Source organism: Peromyscus leucopus, chromosome 23, assembly GCF_004664715.2.
Source record: "Peromyscus leucopus breed LL Stock chromosome 23, UCI_PerLeu_2.1, whole genome shotgun sequence".
NCBI lineage: Eukaryota > Metazoa > Chordata > Mammalia > Rodentia > Cricetidae > Peromyscus > Peromyscus leucopus.
Genome location: NC_051082.1, coordinates 5,560,504 through 5,585,290, shown reverse-complemented (window position 1 = coordinate 5,585,290; position 24,787 = coordinate 5,560,504). Strand labels below are relative to the sequence as shown.

The following is a 24,787-nucleotide window of genomic DNA, read 5'->3' as shown; positions in this document are numbered from 1 at the left end:
CTCGGTGGTTAAGAGCACTGACTGCTCTTACGGGATCTGGGTTTGGTTCCCAGCAGCCACTAAGCAGCTAACAACTGCCCGCAACTACCAACCCCCTCTTCTGACTTCTGTGGGCACCAGCCATGCACATGGTGCACAAACACACTGCAAGCAAACACTTACCACACAAAATAATCTGGAAACCAAAACCAAACCCAAACCCACTTGATCTGGGTCTTTAGTCACCCTTTTTTTTGTATATGAAGACTCCAGTTACGTCTGGTTTACTCTCTGACTTTTCTAACATCTGAGTGTTGATAGGATCCTTCTCAGCACAGGTTACGCCTTGTCTTTTTGCTGATACTGTGCATTTTTACCTTGTCTGAACACTTGTTTCTCATTTTGTGGTGCTTTAGATCAAACTTAGGGCATTGTGTAAGTGAGGCAAATGCTCTACCACTGAGCTCCACCTGCTCTCTCCACTGCTCCAAGATGTTTTCACTCACGTTGGCTGCTTACTATTTTCATGTCCTAACTATCTGTCTGCTTTCTCACTTGGTCAGGTCTTGCTCTGGTACTTATGGAGTGATGTGGAGCAGCACTCAGTCTGGGTAACTATTTCCTATCACCGAGGACTCTACTCAATGCCGTGTGAATGGTAAATTGTTCCAGCCTGGCTAGTGGGAACAGACACTCTCCCTTCTAACACTGCCACATGGTTGCCTCACGTGCATGGATTCATCCTCTCTCAGATCACCTCGAATCAGGGAATGCTCTTTGCAGCATGATCTGGAAGCCTGAGCCAGTAAACAGGGCTTACACATTGTGAGTCAGGATTCTTTCCTTTGCTGACAGAAGAACACTATCTTGAAAATGTCACTTTGTGTATTTTGTATGCAAACATACACATATATATGCACACATACAGAGACCAATAATAATAATAATAATAATAATAATAATAATACACAAATCTAGACTATTCAGTTTTCCAATTCTAACATTTACCTGCTTGTATACATTGGAGTCTTGTATTTATTTTTAGGGTCACCAAAGGAAGATGATTTGGCAGGAAATGAAAGACTAACTTAACCGTCTCATGTCTGTCCGTCCTAGAGGAACTGTTACAGTGACTGGTTGCTGGACAAGCTGTTACTTCTCAATTCTGATTAGGTTTATAAAACAACAAAACACCTAAAACACAAAAACCCTGTACACAACATTTTAAAACTAATTTCTTCTGCCATGGCCAATACCTGTGGTAATTTTCAGTGTATGGTTCCATCCCTCTGTACCCTAGACTTTCATTAGGTCTCATGCAGAGCCAGCCAATCATCTGAAGGGACCGGAAGTCTAGACTGGTGATGCAGTACCCGGGGACATATCTGCAGCCAGTGTAACACGAAGACTGCCTCTTCCCTGAGGGCATGCTTTCGGAAGACCTGCTTTAATCTGAGTTTTCAAATCCACTTATGAATATAATAACAGTAAGTACACTCGTTATGTCCACACTGCTCCTCTGACTCTGGGGACGGCTGGGTGACTTTACAAGAATCTTTACTCACATCTCTTCCCTGGGGCCACGCTTCCACTCCTGCTGCTGGCACATCCTGACACTCTGGAAACCTGCCAGCTGGTCTTACCGGAGGCACAGTCATTACACAGCCTCTCTGAGAAGATGGAGGGAATGAACCTGGGGGCTGAGGTCAGGGCTGGGCAGGCTGAGGGGCTATTTAACTCTTTCGGTTATTCTCAGCTGACCTCCCTCCTCTCCTCTTACAGCCACCCTCTCCACTGTCATTTCCTATCTCTGTATTACATACATGTGTTGTAGGGTATCTAGGTTTTGCCTTACCTACCTAAGGCACCTGATTGGTTTAATAAAGTGCTGAATGGACAATAGCTAGGCAGGAGAGAATAGGCAGAACTTCCGGGCATAGAGAGGAACTCAGGGTTAGAATCTGGCACAGCAGGAGACACCAGCAAGACACTGAGGAAGTCGGAGGTACATTATGGAAGACAGGTAACTAGCCACATGGCAGAACATAGATGAATATAAACAGGTCAATTTGAGTTATAAGAGCTAGTTGGGAACAAGCCTAAGCTAAAGGCCGAGTTTTTATAATTAATAAGAAGTCTTTGTGTCATTATTGGGGAGCTGCCAATCCAAAGGAAATCTGGCAAGAAAGTCCAACATACATGTATATAAATCTAGATTACACACATCCAAGAACGTATGTGACATTTGTCTTTCCTATTCTAGGTGATTTTGCTGAACGCCTGTCTAAAGGCACAGAGAAGGAGTCAACAAGCTAGTAATGGAATATATACCAAGAAGGCAGAAAAGGTCTATTTGTGGGGGAAAGAGGAGTGGAGTGGGAGGTCAGTGTAACGAGAATGTACATAGGAAAGGTTACAAACCCACTTATTTGCATGTAATAAAAATTAATAAAAGCAGCTGCAGGAAAAGCAGGGGCTGGAGAGATGGCTCAGCCATCAAGAATGCGCACTACTCTTGTAGAGGACCCGTGTCTACTTCCCAGTACTTCAGCAGCTCATGGCCACCTGTGACTCCAGCTCCAGAGAGCCCACCCTCTTCAGGCATCTGTACTCACAGGAACATTCCCACAGGCACACATACATAACGGGACTCTTGCAAAGAAGCAAAGTGCCGTACCACTACCCTGCCCCTTAAAAATCTCTCTATGGCAGCACAGGCTTATGATCTCAGTACACGGAGGCTGAGGCAGAAGATTGCTACAAATTAGAGGCTAGCCTGGACTACCTAGAGGCCTTACCAAAAACAATAAAAAATTAAAAAGCAAAGCACTAGGGGAGATGATTCAGCAGTTAGAAGTGTGTCCTCTGATCTTGCAGAGGACCTGAGTTTGGTTTCTAGTATCTGATGTGGGTGGCTAGTAACCAACCACCCATAACTACAACTGCAAGGAATCAGATGCCTTCTTCTGGACTCGGCTGGGTACCTGCATTCACACATACACATGCCCACACACATACACATACAGATACATGTAATTTTAAAAGAGTATCTTAAAATAAAACCCAACCTCAAACAAATCAACTGAACAAACAAGTACATCTCTTCCTGTCTCGTTGGCAGGCCCTGTTGCAGAAACAAGGCCAAAGCAGCCCAGGCAGGTGCTATGGAGACGGTGTTCTCACCAGGTCTTATGTAATTGACTTTGGGCTTCTCATCTGCCTCAATCCTGCTCAAAATCAAGCTTTGTCTGATCATTAGAGTCACCACCGGACAACACAGAAATCTAGGTAAGCAAAGTGGAGGGCTGAATATGTTTGTTCAAGCTGGGAAGTGTTAGGATCACTGGCCTGGCTTCGGCAGGCCCCTGTGACTGGGATCCAGTCACAGCTCAGTAGACTCGCACGGCTGACAGCAGATCTCAGCTGCTTAAATGCTGCTTGTGCAGAGGACTTCTGCCTTAGAGCTCTGGGGTACTCTCAACGATGGGCTTTTATTCTCACTTACTTGGTAACTTATTAACTCTACAGACATCAAAGTGCTTGGCTAGACTTCAACCGTCTGTTCTGTCCGCATAGATGATTACCTCGTTCCCTAGCCCTGTCCCACGACCCAATCTCATCACTGCTATACAGCAACACAGTATGATGCCAGCACAGCGCAGTGTTATTACTGCACACCCCATTCAGACTGCACCCTGGCTATTTGCTTCACAAAGAGCCCGTCTGGGTTACTGAAATCAATGTTTAAAGGACCACCATGGGCCATGAGACAGCTTAGCAGGTCAAGAGCTTGCTATTATGCAAGCCTGCTGAGATGAGTTCGAGCCACACAAACAGGGGAGGAGAGAATCAACTCCAGAGTGGTTCCTCCACACACATGCTGGGGCACACTGCCACAGACACATCACTCACCCACAAATATATAAGCAATACGAAAGAAAAATGACCAACAGAAGGAACTGGACATGGTGGCACATGCCCAAAATCTCAGTAGTTGGGAGGCTGAGGCAAGAGGACAGCAAGTTTGGATCAAAAGTGTTATATACAGTGAGGTCCTGTCTTACAAAATACCCAAACCAATATTTTTATTTCTACTTTATATCAACTATAACTGAACAGGAAGTAGTAGTAGGTCAAATTTTAGGAGGCAAATATCTAATTATTGACGTGCACAGTCATCATTCAAGAGGAAGACACTGGAAAACGGCAAGTTTGAGGCCAGTTGGGCTACACAGAAAAGAAATCCTGTCTCTTGACCAAATGACCCACATACGGATGCATCAGAAGAGGATGGTCTTCTGATGAAGTGGCTGGGAATATTCTGAGGGCCAAAATAATGACAATAGAGAACTGGGGTTTTTGGGAGTGGGCAAGGTGGGGGGACAGCGTGAGACTGGATTGAACTTACTATGTAACCAAACATATCCTTGAACTTCTGCCTCTATCTCCTCACTGCAAGGATTATAGGCGCATGCCATCACGCTCAATTTATAATAGCTAGCCTTAACTGACTCACACTGGCCAGGCACTGTGTGTGGGAATGGTTCTTTCTTCAGTGCTGGGAATGGAACTTAAGGCTTCAGACTTGACCTGCAAAGGCTCTACCACTGAACTACAACTCTCCAGCCCAAGATGGATGGATGGATGGATGGATGGATGGAAGGAAGGAAGGATGGATGGATGGATAGATAGACCCCTCTCTCCCCCCTCCCTCCCCCTCTCTCTCCCCTGTGCGTGTTTGAGACAGAGTTTCTCTGTATAACAACCCTGGCTGTCCAAGAACTCATAGAGGTACAGAGATTGGCTTGCCTAGGCTTCCCAACAGGATTAAAGGTGTGCATCACACTGCCCAGGGCAAGATTTCTCTTATTTTCAGAGTAACTCTGTAAGCAGGGGACTACAAAATCCTAGGCAATTACTCATATTTTCTAGCAAGATTAAAGTACCCCACTTCAAAATCATTCAGGTGCTGTGGTTTGGACAGTACCTATCTATGTTGGACTGAACTGTACGCTCACAAGATTCCCATCTGCACTTTAACCACAGGACCTGACCACGGACTGACTGTATGCAGGTATGCAGACAGTTTTAAAGAGGTATTACAGGTAAGATCGTTTCCTTTTTCTACCCCTCTTAGAGCCTCACCGTGCAGCCTTAGGCCTGGACTGGCAAGCTGGTCTTGAACTCACAGAAATATACTTGCCTCTGCTCTTCAAGTGCTAGGACTAAAGATGTGCACCACCACCCCTGGCTTAGGATGGTATCAAAGGAAATGAGGAGCAGATGTGGCCAAGGGAAAGGGAGAGGCAGAAAAAGGGAGAGACAGAGGACCTTCCAGGCATCTGTGCAGCCAGGAGAGAAGAACGTGTGAAGGCACCATCTATGTGTAAAGATCGAATCCACGAGCAAGGAGGTGTGTCAGGATGAAGCCCACCTTGCTGGCATCTTAGATATTGGACTTTCAGCTTCTAGAACTTCAATAAAGCTCTTTGCTGTCTAACCAGCCAGTCTGAGGTTTGTTAGGCAGCCCTGGATCTATCTGACACAATCACCTGGCCTTTGGATTTCCAGCACTAGAGCTACTGAGTTACCATCGCATGTCCCCTGCCTGACCTTTAGCTACCCCCAAACAAGACTTCTGCCCCCTACCCCCCAGAAAAATAACTTAAATGATAGTTACAATAAAAAAAAAAACATGCAGCAATATCCTCTAGGGATAAATACATTTAATATGTATTTATACCCTCTCCTCCTTTCCTCTCTCTCCGTGTGTGTGTGTGTGTGTGTGTGTGTGTGTGTGTGTGTGTGTGTATGTGTGTGTGGTGTTGTATGCAGAAACACACAACCATACAAGCACCTACAGAAGAAGACTTCTGGCATCTTCCTCCATCACACTCCACCTCAGTTTTTGAGATGGTCTGTGACTGAACATGCTGTTTGGGCTAAGCTGACTGGCTCTGCCTCTGTCCATCCCCAAAAGCTAGGGTTACAGGCACCCACTGCCATGTGTGCTGGAGATGCGAATGCAGATCCTTCCGCTCCCCCCGCCACGCCGCGCCGCGCCATCTCCCTGTCCACGTCTTCCTCTTTAAAGTGGGACTGACACACTTCACAGTCTCCCATGCACTAGTGTGCTGAGGCTAGCTTTCCTATCACCACAGTCCTCGTTAGAAATTAGCTACTGCAGTTTCTCTGACCTCCAGTTTGGATGAGCTGCACACGTCCTGCCTTACTGCAGACCAGTGTCAAGTCGGCAACCTTTGACATGATGCTATGGCTTAATCCTGAGCTGAGTGAAATCTAAAGGCCAGCTAATTAGTGTCAAATAGATCATGGTCATGACCAGAGTTTATTTTATCATAACACTAAAACAGGAAGCAGTTTAACACACTGACTGTCTTAGCAAGACTTTATTTAGGCTGAGGTAGAGATCTAGTTATACTTTTTCTTTGTTTGAAGGTAAGAATTAATTCCTAAGAAAGGCATAGAATTGCATTTGAATTAATTAGGGTTGGGAAGACATTCACCTAAGTCAGTAAACCACACAAGCACGAGGCCCTGAGTTCAGACCCTCAGCACCAGAGGAGTGGCCAGGTGCAATAAGGGCAGTCTATACCCAGTGCTGGGGCTGGAGACTGGTGGATGGATTCCTAGTGCTCACTGCTACTCAGACTCAGAATCGATGAGTTCCAGGTTCAGTGAGGATGCCATCTCCAAAAATGAGGTGGAGTGCTGTTGAAGAATCCACTGTCATGCACACCCACACACGCACATACCCACATAACATGGACAGGCACCACAGACAGACACCAAAAACTTCATCATTTGTGCTGCTGCAGCTCAAAACCAGGGTTAACATGGCGGGCAGGTCAATGCTCTACGCTGAGCTACACACCCTCCCTCCATCAATTCTTGGAAATCAACTCACTCTTCAGCCTCTCAGGATTTTCTGAGCCAAAGCCTACGCTATGTGGCCCAGGTCTGACGCGGTGCTGTGGAGGGTGGACAATGAGGGCTATGTTCAGCGACAACAGTACACACCTGGCGCCCCAGTGTGTGAGCTCAGTGGTCAGGGAGAGCTGAGCATCAGCAGCAGATGGCAGGACAAGCTCGGGCGACCCACGAAGAGTAACCTGTGCTCTGGACCACAGCCCCTACACTGTTGCTGTGCACCCTCAACGTGGGCGAAATACTTCCCAAAATGTTTACATTAACAAGTACTATGAGCCATTTAATAAACACGTATTTATTTGAATGCCTCCAAGGAAGAGGGCTATGAAATGATGCGCTTGATGTGTGCACACCCCACATATACACATAAAAAATGTTTTAAAAAAAGAATTTTGGGATTCTTGAGACTCATGTTTAAATCTGTCATTGTAGCTTGATTCTGATATATTTATTTAACAAATCCTTGAAAACTGAAAAAAAAATTAAAGACTTTGAGTGGGTATACTAACATCAGACTCAGTAAGATATTAATAGAAAAACTATTAGAAGGTAGAGACAGTGTTCTCAATCTTCTTGTGTCGCAACCCTTTAATACAGCCCCTCATGGTGTGGTGACCTCCAACCACACAATTATTTTTGTTGCTACTCCATAATGGTAATTCTGCTACTGTTAAGAATCATAATGTAGCCGGGCGGTGGTGGCGCACGCCTTTAATCCCAGCACTCGGGAGGCAGAGGCAGGCGGATCTCTGTGAGTTCGAGGCCAGCCTGGGCTACCAAGTGAGTCCCAGGAAAGGCGCAAAGCTACACAGAGAAACCCTGTCTCGAAAAACCAAAAAAAAAAAAGAATCATAATGTAAACATTTTGGATACAGAGGCCTGTCTGTCGAAGGGGTCTTGACCCCCAAGTTGAGAACCACTGGCATAGAGGGATATCTTACAAAGGTCAGTGCACGAGGAAATACACAATCACAAATATACAGAAAACGAGAAGACGGCGGCAAACCCAGAGACTGGAAGAAAGATAAAATGTTTCGCAAGCACGTATCTAGTAAAGACATCTTCACAGTACATAAAGAACTCTTAAATCCAACACTAGGAAGAAAAAAATGGGGAGAGGGACTCAGTAAGTATGGCATGCTCACGGCCCTAGACTTGTCCCCAGAGCTGGGGGCGGGGACCACAAAACTCTACATGGATGATAAAACAACACATGAAAAGACGCTGGACACAGTAAGTCACCAAGGAAGTGCAAACCAAAGCCATAATGAGGTACCACTTCGTACCCTCAGGGTAACAGAAGAATGCAGATGAGGACGACGACCAGTCCGAGGTGATGCTGAGGGTCCGTCAACAGACAGACAACACACATAAGCCAAATGCTGGTTAGGACACAGGGGAAAAGGGGAAACATTATGTGTACCCAGATGGTGGGAATGTAAATTAGTCCAAATACCATGGCAATCAGGACTCAGGGTCTTAAAAAATAAATATACTGCAGTATGATCCTGCTGCTCCATTTCTAGTTACAGAATCTAAGTCAGAACACAACAGAGACACCTCCACACCAATGTGTGGCAACAGGCATTTTCTTAGATGTTCCTTAATGGACCAATGGATTTTTAAGATGTTGTGTACATGTGTGCACACACACACACTTTATTTAGCCATAAAGGAAATGAAATTATATCATGTGCAGAAAAATAGGTAAAAGTGGAATTCGTCATATTAAGCATAATTATCCTGACTGAGAAAAACAAAAATTACATTTGCTTTTACATGCCAAGTATAGAATGAACAGCAATAACATAAATAAAGACATGGAAGCAGAAAAGGACTGTTGGGGAAGAAGAATGGAGCCAGAAGGAGGGGGAGTAGAGAGTAATGTGCTTGTGTGTGACTAAGGGGAAACATTGATATACAGGTATGGAAATCACACAGTGGAAGTCTATGATATGTAATTAATACATGCTAGCAAAAATAAAGAAAACATTCAAAAGAGAACAGTTGGTGAGAATGTGAAGAAATTCATACAATGCTGGTGAGAACATAAAGTGGTACAGATGTCTTGGAAAACAGTAGCAATTATTAGAATGTTAGATCAAAGAATTAACACATCATCTAGTATTTCTGCTCCTGCAGAGGAATGAGAACATGCGCTCGCATCAACACTTGTACCTGGGCATCCACAGCATCGTTACTTACAACAGCCAGCATGGCAGCAGCCCAGACAGCCAGAGAGGCTGCTCAGAAATACAACAGAGTGAAACATACACAGGGTAGGACGTAGATGCCACATCCCAAGACACCGTGGCTGGGTGTCCGGAGCAGGCACATCCAGACAGAGGTTAGCATTACTGTGGATCGGGAAGTCAGGGCTCTCTAAGTTCGAGGGCAGTCTGGCTTACAGAGCAAATTCCAAGCCGGTCAGGGCACAGCACAGTGAGATCCTGTCTCACAAAGAAACAAAATGGGCTGGAGAGATACCTCAGGTGTTAAAAGCACTTGCTGCTCTTGCACAGAACTCAAGTTCAATTCCCAGCACCCACGTTGCGGCTCACATCTATCTTTAACTCCACTTTCAGGAGTTCCGGTTCCCTCTTATGATCTCCCAGGTACACAAGTAGTGCCCCAGTCTCCTCTCTGTAAACCAGGAGGTTCACCAAAGAGACCCTTGAAACCTATACAATTCTGTTACTAATATAATGTCAAGGTCTGCCTACGCCTAGACTGGTGCAGTTTCCTGGAAATAATACAGCAGCATGTAGTAGGAAGAGACAGTTCATACTCTCTGATTAAGTAATTCAACTTTTAAATGTTTATCTTTAAAACAAGTTTATTTCAGAGAGAGAGGGACTATGTAGGCATGATGTGGATGTGGGCATGTGTGCTATGGTGCATGTGGAGGTCAGAGGTCAACTCTGCATAGTTGGCTCTCTCCTTCCTTTTACACGGGGTTCCAGGGATCTGCCTAGGATTTCCAGGCTGGTGTCACAAGGCCTGTACTTGCTGAGCCATTTTATTGGCTCTAAATGTTCATCTTAATAACAGACTTCAACCAAAGGGGAAAAAAATTTATAAAAAAAGTTAACAACTCACATGTCCAACAAAACCAGAGCCTGAGTAGCCCGAAGACATATTAAATTACTAAATACTAATGTATGATTACTGAAAACACTTGGGGTATTGTGTGGAAACAATCAGTACATAAAGGACCCTAACTCTCTAAATGTACACAACTGTGTGTGTGTGTGTGTGTGTGTGTGTGTGTGTGTGTGTGTGTTTGTGTGTGTGTGTGTGTGTGTGGTGATATACTGTGTATCCTAATAACCTTGCCAGGTATCAGAGAAGCAGAGCAGCCAGCCACTAGTTCTTACCTCTACGAAATCCTCAGCCTGAAGAGAGGGAGTTCTTCTTTCCTCACGTCTTCTATACTTTTCTCTGTCCTGCCATATTACTTCCTGGGATTAAACGTGTGTGGGCTTCCCAAGCAAAGACATGAGATCTCAAGTGCTGGGATTAAGGGTGTGTGCCACCACTGCCTGACCTCTATGTCTAATCTAGTGGCTACTCTGTCCTCTGATCCTCAGGCAAGTTTATTAGGGTACACATTATATCACCACATGTATGAAAGAAAAGGTCATTTCTACTAATGAAAGTGATGTGAGCTGTAACTATAAAGATGGCTCTTTTTGTTTTCAATTGTAAAGTCTCTCAAAAATGTTAATACACGGTATCAGTGACAAAAAAAGATAAAATATCAGGAGTAGAAATACAATATATTGATAATACTGATCACTTTGGTAAGGTTCTAAATTGCTCTGGCTTCTTAGAAGGGGTTAAGAATTGTGTCCTAGGGGCTGGAGAGATGGCTCAGAGGTTAAGAGCCTAACTGTTCTTCCAGAGGTCCTGAGTTCAATTCCCAGCACCCACATGGTGGCTCACAACCATCTGTAATGAGATCTTTCACCCTCTTCTGTGTACATAATAAATAAATTAAAAAAAAAAAAAAAAGAATTGTCCTAGCTGGATGGTGGTGGCACACACCTTTAATCCCAGCACTTGGTGCAGAAGTAGGTGGATTTCTATGAGTTCAAAGCCAGCCTGGTCTGCAGAGTGAGTTCCAGGACAGCCAGGGCTACACAAAAAAAACCCTGTCTAAAAAAAAAACCAACCAAACAAAAAGAAAAACCAACCAAACAAAAAATTGTGTCCTAAACTGGGTGTGTTGACACATGTCTTTAATCCCAGGACTCAAGGAGGCCAAGGCAGGCAGATCTCTCTGTGAGTTGAGGCCAGCCTGGTCTAGAAAGTCAATTCCAGGATAGCCAGGGCTATATAGAGACTCTGTCTCAAAGTAAATACATATGCAAATAAAAATTGTGTCCCATTTTACTTCATTGGAAAAACATCACACCCAAAAGTGACTCAGAGAAGGAAAGGGTTTATTTGGCTCACACACCCTGATCACAGCCCATTACTGAAGGTGACTGGGCAGGAACTCTGAGGCAGGAGCTGAAGCAGAACCACAGAGGAACACTGCTCACTGGCTTGCTCTCCATGGCTTTTCCAGCTGTTTTCTTATACAACCCAGGACCGCCTGGACCATCTGTCTGGGGTGGCACTGGCCTGGAAGGCTGGACCCTCCCACATCAATCATTAATCAGGAATATGTGCACCCCACTTGCCTACAGAACAGTCTGATAGAGGAGTCTTCTAACAGAGGCTCACTCTTTCCCTGAGGATTCTAGCCTGTGTTGACAAAACAATACTGCCACCAACACCAAAGAAAAAAGCTAAGGACCCAGCAAAAGAACCTAGGGCTTTCTGGAGACAACTTTGTGATTAAGACTTTAGTCAGTGTGTGTCTTAGTAATCCATCTTTCTTCTATAATGGCTGTAATATAGGACTGCAGTCTGTGATTTTACACAGCACTTCTCACAATCCTGACATGGTAAAACAGACAGTTCAAAATCCTCCTGCTGACATATTTACCGTTCATGCTGTTTCAAGTTCTTAACTTCAAATTTCCCAAGCAGCCTTTACTTTCACGTTTAGATTTTGTGTGTATGTGTGGGTTGTGTCTGTTGGAGTGTATGCCATACGTGTGCTGGTGCTCTCAGAGGCCAGAAGAGGGTGTTGGACCCCCTGCAGCTGGATTTAAACGGGTGCGAGAGAGCAAAGGATCGTGTGGGTGTCAAGCAGGGAGCATTCTGGCTGCTGAGCCTCCCCTGTCCCCAGGCTTCACTTGGACTGTGTCAGGCACACAGCGGTCTCAGTTACACGCCACTATAGTCCTTTAACTGCGGCTCCTGAGAAAGGGCAGCTGTCTGGCTTCTTTAGCTTTTCCTCCTAGTCATACAGCTGAGTGCTAGGATGGGTATGGAGTCCTCAGGGTCCAGTCTCAGCACTCCCAAAGGCAACAGGGAGAAGACTTGGTAATGTTACCACACTCAACTCTAGTAACAGGGTGAGTTACGTGAAATGGTTTCTGAAGGTAAAAAAAAAAATAAAAAAGTCTATTGTTAGCAATGTGTAGGGATTAACCTATGTCAAGGCTTTTGTAGTAAGGAAAAATTCATCTCTGTAGAGATGCTAGTCACGAAACAGCCCTTCAGGACAAGGAGAGAACTTCACTAGCTCTGAGCACAGCTGTATTTGGGTTTACTTGATCCTTCTCTGTCTATTAAAGGCCTTCGACTACACTTTGATTTGGAGAAAAAACCAAACAGAGCAGTTACTATTTGTCATTCATTATGTAGCATGCATTTTTTTTATTTTGAGTTGTCTTTCTGTCTAAATTTTTGATCCCTGTGACACCAGAGTCCCTGTCAGCTCTCCTCAGACTTCCCAACAAGCTCTGCTCTTCAATGAACCACTATCTGCAGACCTAATTTTAAGCAATTAGTTTTTACATATATGCATTAATATGCTAAAGTCATAAGCGAAAACAAGACATGTTTAACATGTTCAACATGACTGTTTAACAGCAGTCAACTGAAGAACGGACATGAGAATTACCCACGGGAACTCAAGTCCTCACAAAACCCATTTCTCTCCACAGAGCAATGTTTCCCCTACCTGTAATCAAATATAACCCCAGGAGAATGTCTTACCTGAAACTACCATAGACTATTAGAAGAATGGATATCAGAAATGTCGACACTTGACTGGAATCCACCAGGGAATAGGCCCTAGAGAGATAAGAGGACAAACGTTAACTGACATGCAGCAGGTGCTGAGGAGCTCACAGCCCCTGTCTTTAAGTGAGATCTAAGTTAGCATTAGCAAAATAACATCATTAAAAAGAGACACGCTCGCTTACCACGTGGGAATGCTGTTAGCTAACATCCCGAGGATGTTAAAAGATAATGGTGCAAAAACTTCACCTCCGTATGATTATGTATATGACCCATTTGTAACATCCACTACCAACTTAAACTACTCCAATGAAAAAACATCTCGATGATGCTTAAATTTTCATGAGTTTACAGAGAGTAACTAACAGTCCTTTGTTGGTTTGAATTACTGATGAGGTAGAGAACACATCTCTCCTCGATTCCTTGTCTTGTTTCCTAATGTCTACTGGTTATTGCCATCTGGGTGTGGTATGGAGGGTCTAAAACTAGTTACTATTTTTTTACTTTATTCCTGATTGCCTAAAGAAACTGACATCTTCCTGATGACTGCTTCTCTTACAACCTGGATGTCCGGCAGCCCAGCAATTCCACACCCTCCACCACCTCCACCAGTCCCGCTTCCCAGTCCTGAGCAAAACAAGTATCATCATCATCATCATCATCATCATCATCATCATCATCATTATCTCAGCAAAAAAAGTCTATGTAGCCCTGACTGTCCTGGAACTATGTAGACCAGGCTAGCCTCAAACTCACAGAGATCTTCCTGCCTCTGCCTCTCAAGTGCTGGGACTAAAGGTGTGCACCACCAGGTAAAGATTCTCTTGTGCTGGGGACTGAACTCAGTACATTGTGAGCATTTGAAACAAGTGCTCTATCACTCAACGACATCCCCAGCCCACTAATTCTGACAATATTTAATGATGTTTATGTGCCAGAGTATCCTGAGAGTGAGCCACTTGGGGATATGAAAATAAATGGTCTTTGGACTCTTACCCTTGGTCCTTGCCTCCATGCCTTTTCTAAAGGAATGAAAAGGAATGAGGACCACCCCCCCCCAAGTGAATGTAACTGTGGGCAGTGCTGCAGAGGAGAAAGAACAGACACCGCATGTGTGGGTAACACGCGGACCACAGGAGGGAGAGTCAGAGTGGAGCTCTGAGCTCACTGACAGCGAGGTGTAAGGTGCAGAGCCTGTGGCTGCTCCATGCTGGGGGCTTACTGGCTTCCTCGTAAGTGAACTCACAGGTGTGGGTGAGTGGGAAGAGGCCAGAGATGGTGGTGGCCTGAGAACCTTCCAAATCTGAACATCAGCTAGGAGGCACCAATGGAAAGGAAACCAAAATGGAGAAAGAGAAGGAACCAAGGACAGCGGAGGCTTTAAAGAAGCAGCAGAGTTAGACTGTGCTGAGGTTGAAACCTCTTTCCAGGTCGTCTTTTCCGTCTGCGAACTGGGGTAACAGCAGCACTCTACAGAGCGGTCACTGGATAAGATGAGCAGGTCACAGAGTGTAGCAGTTACTCAATGCTGTCTGTGTCACATGGAGCGGTGACCTCAGCAAAGAGTGCTCTAACAGAGTGATGAGTATCATAGGAACTGGTAAGAAATTCAAGTGAAGAAAAATAGAAGTCTCTCTCTCTCTCTCTCTCTCTCTCTCTCTCTCTCTCTCTCTCTCTCTCTCTCTGTAGTAAGAAAAACAAAAGGTCAGCTGGAGATGGCTCAATGAACACGCTGGTGCGAGGAGGATTTGTGTTCACTGAGTTCCAGGTCCCAAAAGGAAACAGAAGAGCATCGATTCCTGAGAGCTGTCCTCTGACCTCTAATGTGCTGTGGTGTGTGCCATTACTTTAAAAAAAAAAAAAAAAAAAAAGCGCAGTTTTATAGAGATGGGAGACACTCCGCCCTTTCTGTGTGCTGACTGTACTTACTAATGAGGAGGGAACGGTTCTGTGTCCTCGGATCTTTAGTAGGGTGTGGTGGTGCACACCTGAAATTCCAGCATTCACTTCAGATGTGGAAGTTTGAGGACTAGGAGTCCAAGACCATCCTTGGCTAAAAATGAAGTCTGACCTGCAGGAGATGCTCCCGATGCCATGCCCCCACTCTTATTTTTAAAGACACACAATAAAACCTCATGCTAAGACACCAGGGTTCACAGGCAGTCTATCTTTAGAAATTATCATTACATTTATTTATTTACTTTTGTGTGTATATGCGTACACAGGTATGTGAGACCCTCAGGGTTCAATTTTTTCCCCTCCATTATGTGGGTTCTGGGGATCAACTCTGGTTATTGCTTATCAGCAGCCAATGCTTTACCTGCTGAGCCATCTGGCCAGCCCTGCAGCCAGTTTCTGAGCAATGGCTATTACAGATATTTCAAGTACTTATGGGTGTATTTAAAACAAACAAAATTTAGTTGGAAGTTCACAAGGCTTATATGACTCCAACCTTAAGTAAATCAAAACCTGATAGCATATTACCCAATCAGAAACTGCCAACTAATGTCTAACTGGGACTTTCTACTTTAACCAATCAAAAAACAATTTTTGTTGCTGCTTTTGGAAACGCCTTATTTAAACCAGATGTAGTGACTAATGCCTGTGATCCCAGCACTTGGGAAGTAGGCAGGAAGACCAGAAATTTAAGTCAAATTAGTTACCTACAGAGTTCAATGCCAGCTTGGGTTAGAAAGTTGTCTCTGTATATCCCTGGCTGCCCTGGAACTCCTTGTGTAGAACTTCCTGCCTACTTGAACTGTCATCAGTGGGGCTCTCAGATGAAATAAGAACAGACCTCAGTCTACCCTTTGATAAGTAAAATATAAATTTTTAAAATATCAAATGCTCCAAGAAAGAAAAAAAGGTAAAATAGACCAGAACCAAAACAATAACAACAACAAACCCGGGGGAATACTTAAGTCAGAATAACCAGTACAGAGTATAGTCTTCCAGTTTTTGCATATGTTTGAAAATGTCAATAATACAGTATTTTTTGTTTTGCTTTCAAGTCGTGGCTGAGAAGCTGGCTCGGTGAGTAAAGGCGTCTGCAGCCAAGCCTGACACCATGACTTCAATCCCTCAGTCCCCAAGGTGGAAGGAGAGACCCTACTCCTACATCTGACTGCCCACATCTGTAGACTCACATAATACAATTTAAAAAGAAAAAGTCTAATTTTGTTATTGTTAGTTCTCTCTCCTTTCTTGTTGGGGACTGAACCCAGGATACTGAATATGCCAGACAAGCGCTCTACTAACGCAGCCACACTCCCCTACTCTGGCAAAACCCAAGGCAAAGTCTTTGATTATAATTAAAAGTATGAGGGCTGGCAAGATAGCTCAGCTGGTCAAGTGATGGTGGGACTCAAACTCAGGACCCTTCAAAGAACGGTGGTCTGTGCCAATTCACCTCTCCAATCCTGGTTGTTCTCCCCGACCCCATCCCGTATGGACACAAACTAGAATTGTTTCCAATTCTACTCCAGCTGATGAATGGATGGCTCAGCACTTTAGAGTATTTGATACGCTTTCAGAGAATCGGGGTGGGGTTCCTAGTACCCAAAGGGTGGAGGCAGGTCCAGGGGATCCGTTATCTTCTGACCTCTGTAGGCACCAGGCATACATGTGGTGCGCATACATACCAGCAGACAAAACACTCATACACATAAAAATAATAAAATTATAAAAATTCTGCTAGAGCTAAACTCTTTTGTATTAAAGACTCTTGAGCATTGTACTCATGTTGCATTGTGAGACGACGTACATGTGCAAAGTTCCTAAGAGCCGAGCCGAGCAGGGAACCGACACGCCTCAGGGATGTGAGCAACCTCAGCACACTGCCTCTACAGACAGACAGAACACCATTCTGCACCCACACAGGAACGGATTCAAACCCCTGTCTCCTCAAGCTCTACCAAGGCCACCGTGTTTGAAAACCGCTGTGCTAGTATGATTTCCATTTGCACTTCATTTCTGATTCAGTTACAGTTTACAGTTTGGTTAAAAATGAGGTTAGCAGCTGCCTGTAGGATCTTTGTAGAAGGTATGTGAAAAGCAGTTTCCAATTGTCTGTTCTCTTCGCTGACTAGAGAGATAACAGAGAGCTCTCTCTCCCCAGGGCTTGCTTTCTGATGGTGGTTTGTGGTGATGACTTAGCTTTTGTGTTCTTGCTTTTGTGAAGCAGAATGTTATTATTTAAAAGGTAATAACGTCTCAGGCAGGCAGGCCCAAAGAAGGGGGAAAGGTAGGTAGCTCTGTCAAGAAAATGGGTGGGTGTTGGGGGAATTCTAGGACATTCTGCCCAGCAACCTTACTGCACAGCCTCTTCCTGCCCTCCATCCCCACCTCTGTCAGAGCAGAGCACTCCTGGAAATGTGCTGTGCCTCGGGCCCTTTAGTGGGTCTGTTCCCAAAGACTTTGATGCACTTTAAAGACAGAACTATGCTGTTTTCTGAAATAAACAAATCCTTATGAAATACAACAAGAAACTAAATACATACATTTGAAACATGCCAAAATCAGGTCAGCCCACTGTACAAGATGGGAAAACCTGGCTACTGATTTCTTGTCAGGTGCTGAGCTGACACATTTGAGGGTCAGTATTATGGTGATATTTTATTTGTACTGAAATGTAATTTTAATTTTATGTTAATAAAGTTGCCCTGGGGTCAGAGCTATTAGAGCCATAGCAAGAGCGTGGTGGGTAGAAGAGCTAGGTAGATTTCTGTGTGTTCAGGGATACAGCCAGTGTTGGAGACATATGCCTTTAAGACCTGGAGGGCGGTACTTACAGGCAGTGAAGAGGCAGTCATGTGGTTGGGTTTAGAACCAATGAGAAGGCAGAACAGAAAGTATTTAAACACAGACAAACAGGAAGTAGCTCTCTCTTGGGGAAGTTAGGAGCACTGCAGGAGGTAAGATTTTATCTCTGAGGGTTTACAACACGCCCCCCACGGTCCCATTTACCAGGTGGACACTTCCGCCTAGCCATTTCCGGGTCAAAGCGTCTCTCGTAGCCAGGATACCCGGCGGACCCGGACATCTCCGCCTAGCAACTTCCGGCCAAGGCATCTCGCGTGACCAGAATCCGTGACGTTACATGGCTACGTAAGCGTGCTACGTGACCATGTGATCTACGCACATGCGTGGAGTAGTGACGTGACCTGGCCACGCCCCCAGCCGGTTTTTAAAGCGGAGCGCCATATTCCCAGTTCTCCCTCTTCTCCTCTTCCTCTTCTCCACGCACGTGTCTCTCCCACAGGCCTGCACTCTCTATCCCTGTATCTCTAATAAACTCTTATAAGCGGACAAAAAAAAAAAAAAAAAAAAAAAAAAGATTTTATCTCTGAGCTCTGACCTCTCGGCTTTCTCTTTTACATCGGCTCTGTGTTTCTTATTTTAAAAAGACGATTGGATACATCTACACAGTATAAAGAGCATGGATTCTCTAACATATCCCACCAGGCCTTTACTTTAATACACAAAGCCAAGAGTCCTCTAATATCCAAGATGTTGCTGTGTGTGTGTCCTAAGAACACCGGAATCATGTTGGACTTTAAAACTCGGGCAGTTAGAATCTATTTCAAGCTGCTTTACTGGCGAGAGTAAGTAACACTAAAAAGTCCTGCCAAGCCAAGGCCCAGCGAGCACTAGTGAATACTGTGTCCCACGCATCGGTCTTGCAGCAGGACAATGAAAGCATTCTTGTCCATCTACAAAGCCGGTCATCCTAGTCCAACTCTGAAGACTGCTGCCTCAGACCAGCAAGGCGAACACTTTTGGCTGTGTGACCATTTACAATCCTAAACCTGGGGACTCCCAAGTTAAGCTTTTTTGGGGGCAAGTTGTAGTTTACGGTATTTACTATATTAGAAATTGAGTAACTTGACTATATAAACCTGCAATTAGAGCACTTGGGAGGTGAAGGCAGAAGTTCAGGACCAGCCTAGACTACCTGATACCATCTCAAAACAAAACAAAAACACAAGAAATTGAGAAGTTTAAAATACACATTAATTTACTTAAAATGAAATTATTGTCTGTGAAAATAATTAACACCTTAAAGGAAAAAATAGTATTTTCTGAACAACACAAAACTGAAAAGGGCCTTCTTTTACATTTAAGACACAGCTGGATTCTCTGTGTGCTTCTACACATCCATATTGCCACACGTTGCCAGGCTTGAACTCTGGGGAAAACCCAGCCAAAACTCAGGCATGCAGCTGTGGTGGTATTGTGTTCCCCAATATATCATGCACCCTAATAAACTTATCTGGAGTCAGAGAACAGAACAGCCACTAGATACAGAGGCCAGAAAATGGTGGCACTCACGCCTTTAATCCTATCACTTGGGAGGCAGAGATCCGTCTGGATCTCTGTGAGTTTAAAGCCACACTGGAAACAGCCAGGCATGGTGACTCACGCCTTTAATCTCAGGAAGTGATGGCAGAAAGCAGAAAGGTATATAAGGCTTGAGGACCAGGAACTAGAGCTGGTTAAGCTTTTTGGCTTTTGAGCAGCAGTTCAACTGAGATCCATTTGGATGAGGACACAGAAGCTTCCAGTCTGAGAAAACAGGATCAGCTGAGGAACTGGCGAGGTGAGGAAGCCGTGGCTTGTTCTGCTTCTCTGATCTTCCAGCATTCACCCCAATACCTGGCTCCAGGTTTGTTTTTTATTAATAAGACCTTCTAAGATGCATGCTACAAGCAGCTACAGAAGAGGGAGTGTTTAAACAGCCTTTTCAAATAATGGGAGGGGGGTTAGTTTTCCCTGATGTTCACGGAATAATTTGTTTTACACTTTTTTTTGTTTGTTTTTCGAGACAGGGTTTCTCCGTGTAGCTTTGTGCCTTTCCTGGAACTCTCTTTGGAGACCAGGCTGGCCTCAAACTCACAGAGATCCGCCTGGCTCTGCCTCAAGAGTGCTGGGATTAAAGGCGTGCACGGCGTGCACCACCACCACCACCACCCAGCTGTTTTACATTTTTAAAGACAGGGTCTCACTATCCACTTTAGGATAGCCTTGAAATCACGATCCTCCTGCCTCAGCCTCTGGGATTGCAGGCATGAGCCACCACACTTAACTGGAGTAATTTTCTTAAAGGTGAGATTTGAAACCCCATCTACAGAGTAACCACAATGACAAGAACACATTACATCTAAACTGGATGGCCTATTCTGTACTCTGGGTGATCTTTTTATTCATGGAAGGTTTTGTAACATGATGTAAGCAATATGCAAGCTGCTGGTGCACTAATTCGTACAGTTCTTCTCAAAGTTTTCCTTACACAATATTAGAAAATTCCCATCTGTTAATGCCATTCCTCAAGTTTGTGCCAGTAGATAAAAATCCCCCAAATTTCTAATTTCTATTTGAAAGCTCAAATTGCACCATTAGCAAGGCTTATTTTGCTTTGAAGAACTGACAACAAGTAAGCCTGACGAACTCTAGTCTGTCCGCCATATTCTTACAAGTACAAATGGCATCCTCCCCAAAAGAACAGATGACATCTCCCCCAGGTAGTGTGTCACACAACTGCACAGGTACTCTGCTCAAGGGGGGCAATGACACTCTGTCCTATGCCCAGATGCTTGTGGGAACTTCCCACTTTCTTGTTAAAATATGTGTGTAAGGATTGAGACTTAATTAAGGAATCTTTATTGCTTCATCAAGAACATTCATTCTAGGGTGAAATTGGCCTTAAAAACCAAAGTTGCATGTCTGCTGAACAACACTATGATTAGTAGTACAGTGAGGTGCCACTGGGTTCACATGACCACAGTGAGTTTTTCAGGGTCCACAGTGGGGCTTTTGTGGTGGTTAAGTTACTCCAAACAATATAGGCCATTGACACATTTTTTAGTAGATTTATTCATTGTGTGTGTGTGTGTGTGTGTGTGTGTGTGTGTGTGTGTGTGTGAGTACATGTGCCACAGTCTGGTATGAAGGTCAGAGGACAACATGCAGGAGGTGGTTTTTCTCATTCTACTATGTTTGTCCGGGAGACAGAATTTACCAGAGGCCACATGTCTGATTCCCAGCACCCACATAGCAGCATCTGTAATTCTCGTTCCAGGGGATCCAGTACCTTCTGCCCTCCAAAGGCACAAGGCACACTCACAAAGCACAGACACACAAGTGAGCAAAACATTCAAGACACATCAAGTCTAAAAATAAATTTTAATGATTAAAAAAAATTGCTGGGCATGACAGTAAGCACCTTTATCTGGTGAGCCATCTTTTTTAGCATAAGCATTTTGTTGTGGTGATATATTTGTAATCTAAGAAATAAAGCTTGCCTGAAGATCAGAGGTCAGAGCCAGCCACAAAGTTAGTCACAGAGGTCAGGCAGTGGTGGAACACACCTTTCATCCTAGCACTCAGGAGGCAGAGGCAGAGATCCTCTGAATTTCTGTGAATTCAAGGCCACACTGGGTTACATGAAATTAATCCAGTCAAAAAGAGAAACAGCCAGGCAGTGGTGGGACACACCTTTAATTCCAGCACTTGGGATCACACACTTTTAATCCCAGCACTAGGAAGGTTGAGACAGAAAGTGATATGGCTGGGCAGAGAAAGGAATATAAGGCAAGAGGAGACAGGAATTTGCTCTCTTGCAGAGGCTCCGTCAGGCTGAGGAGTTAGTGAGGTAAGAGATGGTAGCTGTGGCTTGCTCTGCTTCTCCGATCTTTCACCCTGATATCTGGCTCTGGGTTTTTATTATGAGACCATTTAGGATTCGTGCAACATGTTGTTTTGTTTTTGAGACAGGGTTTCTCTGTGTAGCCCTAGCTATCCTGGAACTTTACTTTGTAGACCAGGCTGTCCTCAAACTCAGAGATCCATCAGCCTCTGCCTCCCAAGTGCTGAGATTAAAGGTGTGGTGGCCTGGCTAGCCAATCATTTTGACTCAAACAATGTGTCTAACATTATAATGCCCATAATAATTATTTTCCACATTTCTCCTCTTTTTTTTTTTTTTTTTAAGTGAAAAGCCCAATATGGACCATGACACATAGACATTTTGGTCAAGAATCACAGACAGCTCAAGTTAGTCTAAGTACAACCTGTGATGTCTGCACAATGACAAAACTTCCAGTGACACACTTCTCAGAACAATTGCACAATGTGTGACTGTATTCTAAGCTTGACAGAGCCAGTATCTTTTCCAATAAACATTTAACAAATCCATCATTCATGTGCAAAGTACAAAAAATGAGTAAGAGCACTTAGGAAGGCTGCAATCTTGTGAGGACACAGGACACAAAGCAGCAGGATGAAGTTTAGGGAGAAATAAAGAGCTATGGGATGGGTCCCGACAGTTCAGGAACTCAGCAGACCACAGGCAATTGTTGCATTCCAACAGACAAAGACAAAAGACAGGTCCAGTCCTTTATGTGCTGTCCAGGCTGCCACTTCAGCACTGCAACCACTGAGTGTTTGTGACAGACACCATATGGCCCATAAAGCTCCAAATATTTACTATTTTGAACATTCACAGAAAAAGTCTGCAGACACTGCTATGTCCTCTTGTTTTCTCAACAAGGACACCTGGCTAAGACAGCCGGTAAGGACAACCTACCCCTTCCCTGCCATGGATTCATTTTTACAGTGAGTTCAATCTGTTAAGCAGAATCATGTTCTAGTGAATGGTGCACTCAAATGGAGAGATGGTGGGTTTTCTTTCCACAAAGGTAGTGTGCGTGTGAGCCTTAAACCCACCTGGCTACTCTGCACACAGGAACTGTGTGTGAGCCAACTAGCAGCAGTCCTCAGCATCCTAGAGTCAGACCATGACAAGAGGGTGGTGCCAAGTATCAAAATATCATCCCTTCATAAGGATCAAGCAATTTATTATTTTTACTATCTTTTTTTATATTTCATATAATTTTATTATTATCAAGCAGGACTATCAAATATTTAACGTAAAGAACATACACAAAGTGCACTAACTATATGTTAAGAGCTGCATTTACCAAGAGTAACATGGCAAAAAAAGGATTACTTCCATCAATCATAGCAATGACTGAGCAAATTCAGATGAAGAAAACAAAAACAAAAACGTAGTCTCCCAGACAAGAGAGAAGAGCTAGAGCTGGTCTACACAAGTACTTCCTCGGTAGCCTCAGGTGGGCAGGAAGGAACCCGCAGAGCAAAGACGGCCGCGCACACAGAGGTCCTCGGTACAACTTTGACTCTTTCCTACGAAGACTCTGCTTCCTCAGGTCACAGCTGAAAAGCTTGAGACTGTGATTGGAGACTGTCCTACACTGCCTACAGCAGACATGGCCAAGAAGAAAGTTCAGGTGGTCGGTCTCCACAGACCAGGAAACACAAGCTTCCCCGTGCCCCTGGAGGAATGCTCTCAGAGGAAAGAAAGCAGGGTGGGTGACTGCGGCCAGCTCTGACGGGGCACGCAGTGCACGCTGTATGCTGAGCACATTTCCCCATTCGCTACCACTCTACCTTTCCACTAGGCACCCTTTCTCCCAGACAGTTTTACAAATTTCCATTTGACATATGTGCACATTTCACATGGCTGTATAGAATCCATGAACTACAGATGAGGAGAAAACACCAGGTTTTTTAAAATCTTTCTAATCTATCTAGGCTGGCTAATTTGCTTACTATGACATCTCCAGCTGCACCAATTGTCACGTACATGACTTGGAAATGTACACACTATAAAAATGCACATACCTACATACATGAGTTCTAAAAGCTTGAAACATTAATTTTGAATTATGTATATGTGTGTGTTTGTGTATGAGTATATGATTTGTGCTGGTGTCCTTGAAAGCCAGAGGTATTCCTTCTGGATCTGAAGTCATGGGCAATGGTGAGCTGTGTGATGTAGGTGCTGGGAAACAACCTAGGTTTTCTGCCGGAGCAGCCCAGGCTCTTAACTGCCCCAAGCTCCAGTTTGGTTGGTTGGTTGGTTGGTTGGTTTTTGGTTTTTCGAGACAGTGTTTCTCTGTGTAACAGCTTTAGGTGTCTTGGAACTCACTTTGCAGCCCAGGCTGGCATGGAGCCACAGAGATTCGCCTGCTCTGCTTCCTGAGTGCTGGGGTTAAAGGTGTGTGCCCCACTGCTCAGCCATCAAGTTTTAACTTATGATTTTATTTTCCTTCTTTGAGACAGGCTGGCCTCCAATTTCTTATGCAGCTGAGGATGACCTTGAACTCTCAATTCTCCTGCCTCTGGAGTTTTGGGATTGCAGGTATACAGGACCTCCCAGCTTATGACCTTTTATTATAGGCTCATTTAGATAAATCCAAGGCCAGCAATGCTGAGGGCTGACTTGAGACTAACAATGTTCTAACTCGATGTTCAATGTGGCAAACAACCAAGTCCACGCTCACTAACGGGCAGCACCACACCCCAAGTGCTCTGGCCCCACACGTTGACACCAACTTCTTACTTGAACTTCAAGCAACCCAACTTCTACCCCGGCGTCCACACAGAAGCCACCATAGAGAGAAATGCAGCGTCTACTGTAAGGTACCTTGATCACACCAAAGACTGAGTGACCATAGGGAACGGAAACAGTGAGGCATAAACAGAGGTGACAAGACGCAAACACTCAGCAGACTGCACTCTCAGCCAGAGAACTCTTCAAATGTTTTCATTTAGTTACTTCGGTATTGTTGGGAGGGGGCTTCGAAGGTGTGAAAGTCTCAGGACAATTCGTGACTCTCCCTTCCCACAGATGCTG

At 44.5% G+C, this 24,787-nt stretch overlaps 1 protein-coding gene across 1 annotated transcript in view; it reads right to left on the bottom strand.

The window, feature by feature from the left end:
* The window catches only part of Sppl3 (signal peptide peptidase like 3), a 105,623-nt gene that overhangs the window by 32,939 nt on the left and 47,897 nt on the right, over nt 1-24,787 (bottom strand). The window contains exon 2 of the mRNA XM_028854792.2: nt 13,048-13,125. Within this exon, the coding sequence (XP_028710625.1) occupies nt 13,048-13,125 (78 nt within the window). The remainder of the gene's footprint in view (nt 1-13,047; nt 13,126-24,787) is intronic.